The sequence below is a fragment of the Hemiscyllium ocellatum genome, chromosome 21, assembly GCF_020745735.1.
Source record: "Hemiscyllium ocellatum isolate sHemOce1 chromosome 21, sHemOce1.pat.X.cur, whole genome shotgun sequence".
Lineage (NCBI taxonomy): Eukaryota > Metazoa > Chordata > Chondrichthyes > Orectolobiformes > Hemiscylliidae > Hemiscyllium > Hemiscyllium ocellatum.
Genome location: NC_083421.1, coordinates 63,876,714 through 63,893,417, shown reverse-complemented (window position 1 = coordinate 63,893,417; position 16,704 = coordinate 63,876,714). Strand labels below are relative to the sequence as shown.

The 16,704-nt window shown below is 45.0% G+C and overlaps 1 protein-coding gene across 4 annotated transcripts in view; it reads left to right on the top strand.

Moving 5' to 3' along the window:
• Positions 1-16,704, top strand: part of snapc4 (small nuclear RNA activating complex, polypeptide 4) — a 47,446-nt gene that overhangs the window by 5,781 nt on the left and 24,961 nt on the right. For 3 of the 4 annotated variants that reach the window (XM_060841629.1, XM_060841627.1, XM_060841628.1), the window contains exons 3-10: positions 2,275-2,448; positions 3,968-4,093; positions 4,861-4,939; positions 6,339-6,420; positions 7,293-7,397; positions 9,709-9,781; positions 14,846-15,010; positions 16,121-16,268. In XM_060841629.1, the coding sequence (XP_060697612.1) occupies positions 2,275-2,448; positions 3,968-4,093; positions 4,861-4,939; positions 6,339-6,420; positions 7,293-7,397; positions 9,709-9,781; positions 14,846-15,010; positions 16,121-16,268 (952 nt within the window). Of the gene's footprint in view, positions 1-2,274; positions 2,449-3,967; positions 4,094-4,860; positions 4,940-6,338; positions 6,421-7,292; positions 7,436-9,708; positions 9,782-14,845; positions 15,011-16,120; positions 16,269-16,704 lie in introns of those variants that run through there. The other variant, XM_060841630.1, reaches the window with a different exon arrangement.

Here is a 16,704-nt window from a genome sequence, read left to right as displayed (position 1 = left end):
GTTTCGGAGGTGGGGGTGGGAGGGTCGGCGGGTTTCGGAGGTGGGGGTGGGAGGGTCGGCGGGTTTCGGAGGTGGGGGTGGGAGGGTCGGCGGGTTTCGGAGGTGGGGGTGGGAGGGTCGGTGGGTTTCGGAGGTGGGGGTGGGAGGGTCGGTGGGTTTCGGAGGTGGGGGTGGGAGGGTCGCTGGGTTTCGGAGGTGGGGGGGTGGGTTTCGGAGGTGGGGGTGGGAGGGTCGGTGGGTTTCGGAGGTGGGGGTGGGAGGGTCGGTGGGTTTCGGAGACGGGGGATGGGCGGGTCGGTGTAACTCAGTGGCCGAAATGGTCACCTTTCACACTGGGATTCTATGATTAACTGCCTCTTGTGTAATGTTTATGCTACAATCATTTTAGTTTATTTGCTGCAGTAAAAGTCATGGGATTGAATCTTGTTCTTTGGTTGTTTAGTTGGTTGCTGGGAAATCCATTGTAACGTTTTTAAAAAGTTATCAGTTTGTAATGAGATTGTTGTAATGTGGATGGAAATCTGAAATGGAACCAAATAATTAAATAAAAGAGCAAAATGGAGGTAAATGCTTTGAGCTGAACGTGGGATGTTGATGTAATCTGACTGAAACTCTTCGAGCAGTGAAAGCAGGTTTGGCTCAACAAAAAATATTAACAAAGGAAACAGTGTTAAAATCTAAACTGAAACCTGCTGAAAACTGAGTGACGAGTTTCCCAGCTGAGGCAGCTTTGTGAAACATCAAGCAATGAGGACCCACTACTGTTGAGACACAGGAGACAAATGGGACCCCACTCGGAAGAAGCCTCCACTGTTCTGTAAGAAATGGGAGAGAGGGGAAGGAAAGCTTTCAGTGGTAAAACCATTCTACCCGGGCCAACCGAATCATTTTGAAGGAATCTGCAGAATTCTAAATCACCAGGACTGTGCTATATTGAAAGACAGGAATTTGCTGAGGTCTTCCTCAGTGGAGAAGTCTGTGTTGGAATGCTCAGACTGAGGGGTGATTTTCAGGCGACTGTGAAAGTTTTGCCCTCCTGCAATCGAGAAAAGTGACATTACTGGATCTGAAAATCTGTGTCACCTTTACAGTCCTGAATCTATCATCGACATTCCAGTCATCACCTGGTATGGCAGAAACCTGAGGCTGCTGTGTGGGTCTCACCTCTCCAGTCAGAGAGCATTCTGCTTCACTCCTGCTCTTATGTGCAACATTACAACACAGTAGTGACATTCAAAAACATCATTAGCTGGTAAAAATGTTTGAGATAACCTATGGTCATGAAATCTTCATAACTGCAAACCTTTTTTGTTCCCTGACTTCCCCTGTATAACTGATCTCTGTCATATTAACAGTATTTGTGTGTACTACTCTCTCATACAGTATCTGTACAAATAATATCCATAGGTTAGTGAGTTTTGAGAAGATTTGTAGCTCAGGTTGAGGTTCTGGATGTAGGTTTGCTCACTGAGCTGGAAGGTTCATTTTCAGATGTTTCGTCATCATACTAGGTAACATCATCAGTGAGTCTCCGGACAAAGTGCTGATGTTTCCTGCTTTCTATTTATATGCTTGGGTTTCTTTGGGTTAGTGATGTCATTTCCAACTGTGACGTCATTTCTTGTTCTTTTTCTCAGGGGGTGGTAAATGGGATCCAAGTCAATGTGTTTGTTGATAAGAGTTCCGGTTGGAATGCCATACTTCTAGGAATTCTCGTGCGTGTCTCTGTTTGGCTTGTCCTAGGATGGGTGTGTTGTCCCAGTCGAAGTGGTGTCCTTCCTTATCTATACGTAAGGATACTAATGAGAGACGGTCATGTCGTTTTGTGGCTAGTTGATATTCATGTGTCCTGCTGGCTAGTTTTCTGCCTGTTTGTCCAATGTAGTGTTTTAGTCCTTTTGTAAACTATAGATAAGGAAGGACACCTCTTCAACTGGGCCAACACATCCATCCTAGGACAAGCCAAACAGAGAGATGCATAAGAATTCCTAGAAGTATGGCATTCCAACCAGAACTCTATCAACAAACACATCAACTTGGACCCTATTGAAACTCATAAAATAGAAAGCAGGAAACATCAGGGCTTCACCCGGAGGCTCACTGAAGATGTTACTGAGTATGGTGACGAAACGTCTGAAAATGAACCTTCCAGCTCAGCGAGCAAACCTACATCCAGAATATCCGTGGGTGCTTTCCTAGCCTTTGTTTTAAGATTGTTTAGATCAGAGAGAGAGATGATGAAAGGAGTAACATCTGGTTTGTGTTTGGGAGCAGGCTTTTGCCAGAGACCAAGTGCCTCAGCTTGCAGACAGTGGTATGGATGATGATGGAGATGAGCTTCCTGAGGACCCTGAGACCTGCCTGCAGATGAACCTGGTGTATCAGGAAGTGATTGTGGAGAAGCTGCAGGACCTTGAGCTGCTGCTCGCCCACAATAAGGAGCAACAGGTGACAGGGTTTTGTACTTGGGGAAGGTATTGGGGTGATTAGCAAAGGGAAGGAGTCCGTGGATAGTGGGGCTCATGCATTTCTCCTGCCCCTTTTATATAATGGAGCTGCTGGTGGGCTCCTAACTCTGAAAGCGAAGCAGCGACAGGAAATGTCTGTGCAGCTGCCCGTGCCTATCCTGCCCAGAGAAACTGAGATGGGAGCGATTGCTATTTCCAGTTCCCCATTACTCTGCCCAATTTATCCACATCCTCACTGAGTGGATCTTGGAGCTGAGCCTCTTTCAGTATCTCACTACCATTTATCCCCCACTGGTGAATTAGAATTAGGTTTGGTTTCATCTGTTTGTTTTAGGAATTGATTTGGATTTCCATTGTCCTTTGTGAGAGGAAATGCTTCCTGTCATCACCCTGACCTACCTTCCCTGTATCTGATGGTTCAGCCCCATTATTTTGGAACTCCAGTGGAAGGAATGGTTTGATTAGTTCACCGCTTCATTTTCAATATTCAAAAATACAACTGATCCTCCTGCACTTGACCTGAGTTTTAATTCTATCTTGGTGACGTTCCTTGCTGCACCTAAACGCAGGCCAGTGGAAGGTTACAACACAGAGAGATGTTGTTCAGACCATTATCAGTGCAGTTCCCTGCAAGAGTAACTCACTTGTGCACCTGTTTCCTGTAGCACCCCACTGGTCAGATAACTGTCCAGTTCCTTTTAGAAAGTTCAATTTGAACCTACTCTACCACACTCAGTATATTCCAGTCAGACCCTAACTCTTTGCCTGCTTTTAAAAGCAGCTTTTCCATCTGGTCCCATTTGTATATACTTATACCAGTTACCATAAACCAGTACCTTCTAGTTCTTCATCCTTCAGCCCAAGGGGACAGTTTATTTTTATTAACACTATCACATCCCTTGTGATCAGCATCTCTCTGAGCTCCTCTCCACCTCCAGTTCTCGAAGGAGAGCAGCCCCAGATTGTCCAGTATGTCTATGTAACTGAACTTTCTGGAATCACTACTTTTCTAAAGCCTTCTCATTCTTCTGAAAGTTTGGTGATTGGAATTAGAATCCATTTTCTCGTTGAGACTGATGTAGTGATTTATTTTAAAAAGCCATAATTTCCTTGATTTTGTGCTTTATTCCTCTACTTATAAATCCTACGAACCACTTTCTCAAGCGATCCTGCCCTTTTGGATGGATCAGCCAGGCTCCCCTCTGTGTCTGCACCCCTTCAGAATTGTATTCTTGAAGTTACCCTCCTTCATTATTCCTACCTAAATGAGTCACATGATGGCTTTCCTGAATTAATCCACATCTGTCTAAGCAGGTCTTCATTTCGTCTTGGATTATTGTTGAGAAAAACTTTCCTATGACTCAGGTTAAACTGCCTAGCCTCTTGTTGCTGGGCCTATCCACATATCATTTTGAAATTCTTTGTGAGGTTTGGTGGCTATGTTCAGGGGATGCTTCTGCTCTGGGAGTGACTATAAGGTGTGTTCTTCTCTCCTGCAGTCTGAAATCATGTCTGACCTGGCTGGACATGGGGTGGAGAAAGCAAAGTCAACAAAAAATCCATTTCCCACTTTGTACCTGGGACACTTCCTGAAACCATATTTCAAGGATAAAGTCACTGGCCTGGTGAGTATTCTTGAGTTTGACAATTTATCCTAAACAGGATTTAGCTGTGGTAGCTGTTTATTGGATACTAACAGATCTGTCCTCTCTCCTATCTGGTGTGAAGAGAACATATAGGAGAAAGTGAGGTCTGCAGATGCTGGTGATCAGAGTCGAGAGTGTGGTGCTGGGAAAGCACAGCAGGTCAGGCAGCATCCGAGGAGCAGAGGAGCTTATGCTTGAAACATCGCCTCTCCTGCTCCTCGGATACTGCCTGACCGGCTGTACTTTCCCAGCACTGCACTGAAGAGGAACTTGTGCAGGTTCCCTAGCAATTCACACCAAAAGTTCAATGTTTTTAACTTTTGTTTTAAACAAGGGAAAAGTGGCCCCTTTCACTGATTTAGTACATTGTTGGAATCTGCAAACTGAAAGTCCTGCCTGTCGGAGGATGGATCGGGATTGGGAAGGGACGGCTAATGTAAATAAACAGCCACGATCTACTTAGATTTTGGAGTAGATTTGAAGGGCTGAATGGCCTACACTTGTTTCCTTGTGTTCTTAAAACCTAATTATTTGATCATTAATATCACAGAAGAGAGCCTGAACCCAGCGGGATAATGACTTCAATCTCATTCTGCCTCGATGTCAAACAGTTTCTACCTGGGTGATGATTGAGGTTTAATATTGCACATTCCTGCATCATTCCCATCCAATGGCAAATGGCGCCTGGGTTTCTTTAGGTCAATATTTAAACTGTCTGCTTACACTCTGTCTGTCTTTGTGATCAGGGCCCACCAGCAAACCAGGACACAAAGGAAAAGGCTACACAAGGCATCAAATCCTTTGATGAATTTTTAATTACAAGCTGTAAGTATTGCACACAAGTAAGGCACGTGAATAAGTGCTCAGTCTAATCTTTTATCCCCATGGTAATCAGGCATCCATCTACCCCTGCCTTCATGTTTAGTGCTTCTGCGTTCATTGCATTTTGGGGAAGTATTGTCTCCAGTTCTGCCCTCTGGTGGAGTGATGGAAATTGGAAGCCATTTGGGTCCTCAGCTGTAGAATTCTCTTCCAAGATGGTGTGTGTGCGCGCGCGCAATCCCTTTTGCTTCCCACCCCTTTACAATCCTGAGCTGCTTTCCTTGACTGAATGCTTGGTCACCTGTCCTAATGAGTATTGTGTGTTTCACACTTTCCCTGCTCATGCTCCTGTTAATCCCCTTGGCCGTGTCACAGTATTAAAAATGCAGAATCGTTTATTTTGCAGTAGAAATATAGGAACAGGAGTAGACCAGCTGGACTATTGATTCAGTATGTCCACAGCTTATCATCCATCTCAAAGCCTTTCTCCCACACTCCATCCCCTTTGTTACTGGGATTTAAAAATCTCTACATACAGCAGAATGCATACACCCTACTCCCTCAGCTGATCTACCATACTGTACCTTTATGTTCTATACATTGCAATTAGAATAAATGGAATAGCTTGCCTGTTACTTGCCCCAATCATCATCATCCTCAGAACAAAATAAGATCCAATTAATAGAGACTGACAAAAGGTAGACAAAGTTCCTCCTTCACTGAACTCTCCCACTTTATACTCTCCTGCACTGAGAACCTTTTGGGTGTGCACAGAAGGTACTGAAGAGGCCTCTTTTCATCAAATGTTAAAAGGAACAGTCTTTGAGTTTCTGAAAAGCAGTTTTAACCAGGCGATTAATTAGCTGGATCTGTTCAGAACTTCAACGTCCCTATTTTAAAGCTAGAGCCAAACTTAACTTGTCAGCTAAAAGTTACTCGCTAAATCAAATTAAAATCAGACATTTTAAAAAAATTAACCCTTAAAACTATCCCACTCACCTACTGAGAAACTGAGGCAAACTCATGGCCAGGCTCTTTTGTGAAGTGGTGTGACAGACTGACAGCTTTATACAGTATTCACCTGTGATGCAGCCAGCTTTCTGTTCTAACAAGTTGTCAGCCACTTGTTGAGGAAGGAGTTTGAGAGCGTTTCTTCTTGAATGTGTCTGTCATGGATCAGAAAAGGAAAACTGCAGGCATGGATAATGTCTCTGTGTCTCCCTCCCTGGGAGTCTGAGGCAAACTGAAGTCTGATATCCTGTGTATGTCACTCATTGTCTCCCAGTGACTGGTAAAGTGGGTGTGAGAATGGTTCCAACTAAGTTTTAAAGGACCCAGTGAACCATGACAAAAGAGTGTCTCTGCTTCTGGATGAGGTGTTTAATGTTTGTCTTTTTCACAGGGAAACAGAAAGAAAAGGAAAAGTTAAGGCTCTCAATCGCAAGTGACGCGATGCAGAGGCTGCTGCAGCCCAAACTCTTAAGGTAATCTTAAGTCCGTGAGGTAATCTGCGAGTCCGTGAAGCAATGATGAAATCAGAGGCCCTGCCCTCTCTCTCTGCCAGTGTGTGTTTGAGGGAGTGGAGATGGCTGTGACTGGGAACTGTTTGTTTTTAACACAATATTCTGGTACAAAGTTATTCTCTCTCCCCCCCCCCCCCCCCCCCCCCCCCAGCTCCTTGCTCACTCATGGTACAACTCATCTTCTGTACCCTCTTATAAACTTGACATTCTCCAGCAACCTGCCCCCTGTGTTCTAATCTGTAGCAATTCTGCTGATTGGCTGCCTCCCCTGTGCTTATAGACCCATTTAGATGTTTCAAATGGTATGGCCTTGTTTTGAACATTGCTTGATTTTAAAATCTCTAGTTCCTCCTTCATTTGATTCTGATGCTGTGTGGTGCCTTGGGATGTTCTGGGCATATGAAGCATGCTTTTTAAATGCGATACGTTCTCAATATGGTGCTGATACTTTGAAAAAGGATGGAGGGAGGGGCGCAGCATGATTCGAACCTTAATAAATCCTCATGAGAGGAGCATTTTCTTATTCGCTGGAGACAGCCTGGATTCAAAGGTGGCCTCCTGGCAAATGCAGAATAGGGAGGGGCTGAGTTGTGTCATGGGTGCTGGAATATTTTGGTTTGACTAGGAAGAGCCTCGAATGAGAAAGCACTGCATGATGAGCATGAAGGAATGTCTCCTCGTTTCTGATTTAAATTGACCCCCTCTAATTCTAAGGCTGTGCCCAAGGCTGTTTGCTGACCAACAGGGATCACTGGCCTGTCAGCAGCTAATGTCCTGACTGGTCTCAGCAACAGGTCAGGACGTACACTAGAATTATCCCTTTATATTTCTAGGCTTGAATATCTAAACAAGAAGATGGAACTGTCCCGCGATGAAACGGAAAAAGAGATGTTGATGAAACAAATCGGAGAGACCAATCGAGAAATGGACAGCATCAAGTGAGATAACCTTCCTGCCAACAGGCATTTTTAGCAGAGTATCTAATTGAGCAATAATCCTCCTCCTTAACCAATGCACATTCTGTCTTGTTCTAATGCTGGGTCTGAACCTTGTGGGAGACGCGGAGAGCTTCTCTCTGATTCCCTCCTGCTCTGGCCTTGATTGTGAGAGAAGTGCAGGTTGATGTTCATTCTCTGAAGCTGGAGTAAACTAGTTTGAAGGTTCGTCGACATCCAACAGAGGTTTTGGCCACACTTTCTGAGATTAATTAATCCTAATTTGTTCTGTTTGTGATATTTAACTTCTGGGGTGTTTCTGTTCAGTCATCTCCAAAGGGAAAGCTTGCTGTTTAGTGAGCGCAGTAGTAAGAAGAGTCATAAATGCTGGTATGAGCCAGGAGACAGGATATTGCCCAAACCTGGAGCAATCTACTGCTCTTCCACTTAGCCTTAGGATCGATCTCATTGACAGGAGCCACAAGGTTTAGCATCTTATGTACTGAGTACCGAACACTCTGTTATATGCTCAGTTCCAAAAGATGGTGACTTTTGTTTTATTATTTTGTGGCATATTTTGAAGTCTCTTGAAAAATGTTTCCTTGTGTGTTTTTAAAGCCTTTTTTTTATTCTTGATTGTTCTGTTGTCGATCTTGGTGTCCTGTTTATAGTGAAAGCCAGTGCCTTTCTAAAGCAGTCAGCTGGAGGTACCACCGAGAATACTGGGCAGCTTCAGATTAGGATGAGCGCTCTGAATAGAATCTTCCCAGAACAACACTGATTTTTATTTAACACAGGCTGCAGTTAAGATATTCTAGCATCTGTTTTATTTTATCTTGATTAAAGTTGGGAGAGCAGTGTTTTGGGAATTGGAACAGGTGTAGGCCATTTGGCCCCTTGAACCTGTTCCATTGTTCAATGCAATCATGGCTGATCTTTGACCTAACTCCATAAAATCACCTTTGGACCATATCACTTAACATTTGTTAAGCAAAGGTATTTATGTATCTAAAGGTACATAAGGTTAACAGCTGATCCAGACCTACTGCCATTTGTGGAAGACAGTTCCAAACTTCTCCCACCCTTTGTGTGTCAAAGTGCTTCCCAACATCTCTCCTGAACGGTCTGGCCCGAATTCTCAGACTGTGCCCCAGTTCTAGAATCCCCAACAGTGGACATGATTTATCGTTATTTACCTGTCTCTTCCTGCTAATATCTTGGAGACTTCAATCAGATCACTCCATAATCTTCTTAATTCTGAAGAAAACAGGCCTCATTTGTCTAATCTCTCCATAGAACTTGAGCCCTCTTTGTAACTTACTTCTACTCCTTCCAAAGCCAGTATCCATTACATGCCCCTTCCTGATTTAAACCTCCCAGTAGCGCTGGGGAGCTCCTATTTGTTCTGTGCATTTGGCCAATAGAAGGGCAGAACGCAGGGGTTTGGGTTAATTGTGAAGCCTGTTGGGTGGAGACACTGCCCATAGGAATGGAGCAGCATCAGATAGGCGGAGCTAACTGATCAGTGTCTGATAGGATGGTGCCCAGGCCCTTGGACCTGAATGGCCACTTCCTGTCCCTGTGATGGCATTACTGGGCCAGGAGTTAACCATGGAACCATTGCATTGTGTCTTGATGCATGATATTCGATACAGGTAGCTTGAGCTGCTCGTATACTCTAGCAATAAAGTATTTACTGGGCGAGATTCACCACTTGTCAAAGACTTTAATGACCAGCAGAAGCTGTAGACTGCAGCTTCAGGGTTTCTGGAGCTGCCTTCTCCAAATTCAGCTCTCGTCGATTGATTTGATGGGACTGCGTTGAGGTTGAAAGGTTTGCTTTTGAGTGCAGACCGTTTGGTGATCAAATTAGGATGCGCAGAGTTCAAACCACTCCCACCCCCTTTAGGGTGGGGACGTTAGGGGAATCTGTATCAGGAGTTTCAAAGGATTCTCCAGTATGTCCTTTAAACCCGACAGCAGTAAGGCTGCAGTGTCAGTACTGCTCACCCTGGATGGTGCACTATGCTGCCACAGTGGGCTAGCTGCTAAACAATTACACTTCAGCCTCAGTGTGGGTATTAGGATCGTTATTGTTTGCCGTGTTTTTAAAAATTCTGGCTGCTGAGAGTTGAGTAAGACTTTATTTAATTAAGGTTATGGAGTGAAACTGTTATCACGTGGTGACCTGTACGTTTCTGCAATTTGAAGCCTGAAATTGGGAAACGAGTACTTGCAGCTCAGTGACTTTGAGCATTGCTAGTAACTCACACTGTGCTTTATAAAAGAGTGTTACTCCTTAACTTTCTTATAGCCAGATGACGCAGCGCCAGTTGTTGGGAAATAGGTTTGATGACCACGACTGGATCAAGATTGCCAATATTGATGTAAGTATGTTCACTTTTCATGTGCTTGGTGTTAGATTATTTTCTCTCTCCCCGTTACTGTCCCTTCTCTACTCCCATTCTACTGGGCCTCGACCGAATGCAGTGACTTCGGGTTGGGACATTTCACTGATGGCCTTGGCTACCTTCCAGTTTGCAGACAGAGCCGCAAATACCCAATGGATCCTCTTCCCATTTGGGAGCCAGTTGCTGGGTGTACTTAGTTTGAGGATGTAGGCTGGGCCAGCACTTACTGCCTATTTCTAGTTGCCCTTTCAGATTGTGGTGGTGAATTATCACTTTGACTCTCAGCGGCTTGATGGTTACAGAAGTGAGTGAGATTGTCGTGGCTCTGGAATCACATGTGAGCCAGGCCTAGTAAGAATAGCAGCTTAGTGACTGCCCAATGTTTGTGACAGTCCTGTAGTTTCATTGTCACCATTACTGATACTAAGTTTTTATCCCAGATTTATTTACCTGTAACTAACAGTTCAATCTCCCCAGCTCCCATGGTGAGATTTGAACCCTTTTTTCTAGGGTATTAGTCCAACCCTCAAGGCTCGCCTCCAGTGATGTTACCACTAAGACTGCTATACCTGCCCATTGAGAAACTCATGTCTTGTATTTGTACAGACTCATACCGTTGCTCTGTCAAAATAACAAGGGGCAGTTTGAATTCTGCTGAGCTGATGGATTCCTGGCAGGCAGTTCAAACCAGATCTGTTTACTCACTCCCCTTTCAAACCAGCCACGTTTTGTCTAAATCCGGGGAGGTTCCCAGAAACCAGTGGGTCCTGCCTTGAATGCTGTAGGGCACCCCACGGTGCATTCTGCAATGGATCAATACAACTGGTTGGCTTGACCATTTCAAATTATCACAAACTGTGGTGGAGCACCTCAATAGATCTGGCTGTATCCATGAGGTGGGAAATGGAGTTAACATTTTGGGTGCAGTATGGAAGAAGAATCTCCAATTGTTGGCCTACTGCTGTATCGTAAGAGCCATCGTGTCATATTGGACTCCAATATTAAGTCTGCTTTCCCCCCACCCCCACTGATACAGCCAGGCCTGCCAAACGTTCTCCAGCACTCTCTTCATGGGAGTTCCAGCTTCCTTAGTATTTTGCTTTTATAAGAATTAAACACATTTCTTTGTATCTGGAATCAAGTTAGGCCAGACCCCCTGCGGTTGATGTGGTGTACATGGATCTCAGTAAGGTGTTTGATAAGGTTCCCCACGGTAGGCTATTGCATAAAATGCAGAGGCGTGGGATTGAGGGTGATTTAGCGGTTTGGATCAGAGATTGGCTAGCTGAAAGGTGGTGGTTAATGGGAAATGTTCATCCTGGAATTCAGTTACCAGTGGGATACAGCAAGGATCTGTTTTGGGGCCGCTGCTGTTTGTCATTTTTATAAATGACCTGGATGAGGGCGTAGACAGACGGGTTAATAAATTTGCAGATGACACTAAGGTCGGTAGGGTTGTGGATAGAGCTGAAGGATCTTGTAGGTTGCAGCTGCAGAGCTGGGCTGAGAGGTGGCAAATGGAGTTTTTATATAGATATTTTTATTGGGAATTTAACATTTTGACAAATTTACAAAAATAAGCAGAATTTTCAAGCACAAACATTAATATAAAAATAGATCTTAAATATATAATCATCAAAATTCAACTAATCCACAATCATCCAGAGTGTATAGTTGAGTCGCTTACATCCTTCAAATAAGAGAAAATGTTCTCTAATACACTCCTAACAGTATGATAAAAAGGAAGCTATTTCCAAACAATAAGAACAAAAAAAAATCAAACATGTTTGAATAGAGATCTTCCCCCTTGTTCTCAGGGGGCCTTACTACCTTTCCAACGTTCCACCATATCCTCTCCCAAACAGTGTCCCACCCTCGACCCGGGCGCTCCTTAATAGGATTTAGATATAATACCGAGCTAGAGTTAACAGTGAGCGCCGCACCCCCACCCCTCCCCACCCATACCTGAGTATATCTGATAGCATCAATGCCACGTACAAACATACATAACTATAAAATTACAACTCCAACAGATTACAGTTAAGTATAATAACATAAGATAGCAAGGAAGACAACCCCGCTCCCAGAGGCAAAAGTAAAGTAGAATAAAGTATCCATTTCTCCCCACGGAGTGTGGAAGAGGCAAGCCAACATAAATTGTCTCTTACGATTTATTTAAACGAGTCTAAAAGTTCCTTAGCCTCTTCCGATGATCTAAAATTATACTTGGATCCTTGGTGGGTAAAGCATAACGTTGCTGGGTAGCGTAAGGTGTATTGAATATCCAAGTCCCTTAGACATTTCTTCACCTCATCAAACGCCTTCCTCCTTCGTGCCAAAGCCGGGGAGAAGTCCTGAAATAACATAATCTTGGATCCTTCATGAATCATAGCTTTAGGATCCTTTCCAAGCTTTCTGGAGGCGTCCAGGAGTATCTGCCTCTCCCTATAACTCTGCAGCCGGAACAGGACCGGGCGTGAGCGCTGGTTTGGGCCAGATCCGCGTGCTGCGACCCGGTAGGCCCACTCCACCCTTACCCGGTCAGTTTCAGCCCCCAGGTTTAAAAGCTGGGGCAGCCATCGCTCCAGAAATACTGCTAACTTTCCTTTCCCTTCTTGCTCGGGAAGGCCCAGCAACCGAATATTCTTTCTCCAATTTCTGTTGTCAATATCATCCATGTAGATTTCAAAGGCCCTGACTCTCTGCTCCAGAGCTGGCACCTGTTCTGCAGCTGTTTGTTCTGCAGCTGTTTGAGCTGCAGCCTCGGAGGTCGTGGCCTTTAGTTCCGCCCCCTCCACTCGGCCCTGTAATTCCCCGATGGTTTGATTCTGTTTCTGCAGCTTTTCTTCGAATGCATTCCATCTCTGTCGGGATTCTGCGATGAAATTGACGAGTGTCGATTCCAGTCTGGCAATCATCTCTTCAAGTCCTGTTTTTACATCAGCTGCAGCCAGAGGAGAGGAGGGTGGGGGAGGGGTCTTTGTTTTCTGAGAGCTGCGGGGTCCCTTTTGATTTACTCATTATCCACTCAGTATTAGATTGTTTAAATATAATATTCAGCAGCTAATTAAGATTAAAGAAATTTTTTGGGTGGTTTGGCAAGTGTGGTGGGGACAGGAAACCCACTTTTCCCAGGTTTTGGGAAGGGCTCTGTAGACTCAGACTTGCTGAGTCGCCGCCATCTTGGATCTCCGGCAAATGGAGTTTAACGCGGAAAAGTGAGAGGTGATTCACTTTGGAAGGAGTAACAGGAATCAAGAGTACTGGCTCATGATAAGATTCTTGATAGTATCAATGAGCAGAGAGATCTTGGTGTCCATGTACATAGATGCCTCAAATTTGCCACCCAGGTTGTTGGGTTGTGAAGAAGGCATAGGGTGTGTTAGCTTTTATTGGTAGAGGGATTGAGTTTCAGAACCATGAGGTCATATAGCAGCTGTACAAAACTCTATTGTGGCCACACTTGGAGTACTTCGTAACGTTCTGGTCACCACATTATGTGGAAGCTTTGGAAAGGGTTCAGAGGAGATTTACTGGGATGTTGCCTGGCATGGAGGGCAGGCTGAGGGATTTCAGGCTGTTTGTTAGAGAAGAAGGTTGTGAGGTGACTTTGACATAAAGATGATCAGAGGGCTAGATACGGTGGGCAGGGAGAGCCTTTTTCCTCGGATGGCAATATCTAGCACAAGGGGACATAGCTTTAAATTGAAGGATGATAGATATAGGTCAGATATCAGAAGTAGTTTCTTTACTCAGTATGGGTATGGAACACACTGCCTGCAACAGGAGTAGACTCGCCAACTTTAAGAGCATTTAAATGGTCATTGGATAAACATCTGGATGAAAATGGAATAGTGTCGGTTAGATGGACTTTAGCTTGGTTTCACAGGTCAGCACAACATCGAGGGCCGAAGGGCCTGTACTGCGCTGGAATGTTCTATATTTTATAATGATAGTGGATTTGTTTTACAATGTTCCTGCACTTTTGTGATCATTGTTAATAAAACTCACTCTTGCAGTGGGATTTGTATCTGGAATGTTACCGTGAATGTTGGTTGAGTATAACGTACAAGGCATTCAAAGTTTGGGAGAAGATTTGTAGCTCGGGTGCTTGTTGTTGTGGTTCTGTTCGCCGAGCTGGGAATTTGTGTTGCAGACGTTTCGTCCCCTGTCTAGGTGACATCCTCAGTACTTGGGAGCCTCCTGTGAAGCGCTTCTGTGATCTTTCCTCCAGCATTTATAGTGATTTGTCTCTGCCGCTTCCAGTTGTCAGTTCCAGCTGCCCGCTGCAGTGGCCGGTATATTGGGTCCAGGTCGATGTGTTTGTTGATTGAATCTGTGGATGAATGCCATCCCTCTAGGAATTCCCTGGCTGTTCTCTGTTTAGCTTGCCCTATAATAGTAATGCTGTCCCAGTCGAATTCATGTTGCTTGTCATCTACGTGTGTGGCTACTAAGGACGACACGACCAGCTATCCTTAGTATCCACACATGCAGGTGACAAGCAACATGAGTTCGACTAGGACAACATTACTATTATAGGACAAGCCAAACAGAGAACAGCCAGGGAATTCCTAGAGGCATGGCACTCATCCACAGATTCAATCAATAAGCACATCTACCTGGACCCAATATACCGACCACTGCAGCGGACAGCTGGAACTGACAACCGGAAGCAGCAGAGACAAACCTCATACAAATGCCGAAGGAAAGATCACAGAAGCACTTCACAGGAGGCTCCCAAGCACTGAGATTGTCACCTAGACAGGGGACGAAACATCTGCAACACAAACTCCCAGCTCGGCGTACAAGGCATCTATGAAGAAGGGTGGGTGTGGCTGATTCCCCATTTCCTCTCCTCCCCTCCCCATGGTTTGGATGAATGCTGTTACGTTGAGTTGGTCAGAGCAGGGATTGAACCTGGCATCTTCTGGGAATAGAATTGTTGCAGACGCAGTGGGCCGAATGGCCAGCTTCTACACCATAAAGATTCTGCTGTCTTTTATCGAGTGTTGACAGAATGTTTGTTTGTTTCTCCAGTTTGATGGCACTCGCAGGTCTGAAGATATTAAAAACCTCTGGCAGAATTCTGAACATCCAAGTATTAGCCAAGCAGAGTGGAGCAAGGAAGAGGTGCAGAGCCTGATTGAGATTGCAGAGAAGCACGGCTGTGTGGACTGGGAGTGCATCGCAAGTGAGCTGCAGGTACAGAGGTCTCCCTCCTGCAGATGCTGCTGTCTATATTGGTGGGGTGGTTTACCAGTGGGAGATCTCGTCCTGTTCTCAGGGAGGTGATGAGCTGCAGTTGCCATCCTGAACTCTTGATGTGTTTTAGGAAGAGGTGTTGGCCATTGTTATATGGCTAATCTTTATCTAAACTCCATCTCTTTTAAGAGAAAGTGAGGACTGCAGATGCTGGAGATCAGAGCTGAAAATGTGTTGCTGGAAAAGCGCAGCAGGTCAGACAGCACCCTGAAGAAGGGCTCATGCCCGAAACGTCGATTTTCCTTCTCCTTGGATGCTGTCTGACCTGCTGCGCTTTTCCAGCAACACATTTTCAGCTCCATCTCTTTGAACCCATAATGTTTTTTGTGCTGTTGTGGAGGGATTTCAAATATTCAACTCTACTCAGCAATCAGTTGTGACTGTGGAATCTTTTACATCAGACTATGGCACACTGCCTTCTGGACAAGGATTTCAATCCCACCACGGGATTTAAACGTTTATTTCTAGACTATTAGCCTGGGTCTCTGGATTGTTGTGCAGTAAAAAGACCACGTGACTGCTATGGCCTACAAGGCAGTCCTGGTGATGACCATGCATTTGCTCACTGGGTATCCACAGAACCCTAGTTGATACTCCTCCCCACACCCCTAGGCCAGTTGTGTCGAGATTAACTCATTTCCAATTTAATAAGTAGCTCTCGGGCGTTTCCCATTACACAGCCCATTACAGGCCCTTCAGCCCATGAGATTGTGCTGACCTTTTATCCTGCTCTAAGAAAAATGCTTAACATTTTGTGGAGGTGTGTCAAACATACGGTTTAACATTGCTCTCCCCTGCAGCTTGTTTGTTCCACATGAGTCTCCCCCTGTGTGTACAGCACTGTCAGACTTGTCCAAATCACAGCTGGCAGTTCTGGGTTTTCTCCAGTGTTGTAGTGAGCTCTCGGTCCAGGTTTACTTCAGTTAGAAGCCCAGGACCTTGTGACATTGAGGGGAAGGTCAGTGGTGTCCGGGTACTTGTGTAAAGTGACTATTTTGGAAAAAATGATATCATTTATCCCTGCATCTCTCCCTCTGGTTCCCTCTACAGACGAGCCGTACAGCTTTTATGTGCCTTCAGAAATACCAGGAGTTTAACAAGGAGCTGAGGAAAAAAGAATGGACTGAGGAAGAAGACCAGATGCTGACTGAGCTAGTGCAGAAGATGAGAGTAGGAAACTTCATTCCATACACCAAGAGTGAGTGCTCCCAGATTACAGGGCAACAGGTTGGGCACATCCTCTGGAGCTCAGCTCTGAAGGTTAAAGTGGCCTGTGCAGAGATGTCTTGTTGGGCCGAAGGGTCTGTTTCCACACTGTAAGTAATCTAATCTAATCTAATCTAAAGGTAGACAGGGCAGTTTAGTGAGAGCTCTGCTGTACATCCTGTCCCTGCCTGATGTATGCTACTTGAAGAACGAGGAAGATATCTGACACTGCTGCAGTGTTGGCTGTACAGGGAACTCAGACCTCCGGTGTTATTTCCCTCTCCCCTAATTCCTGCCCAAAGACAACTCTCCTTTCTCATGTTGAGGTATGTGCCCCACATGCTCCCCTTGAGGTATCCAAGTGTGTATTCAACTGTGGAGAGCTTCACACATTGACCCCACACTGGGCCTCTCCCACGACATGGTGA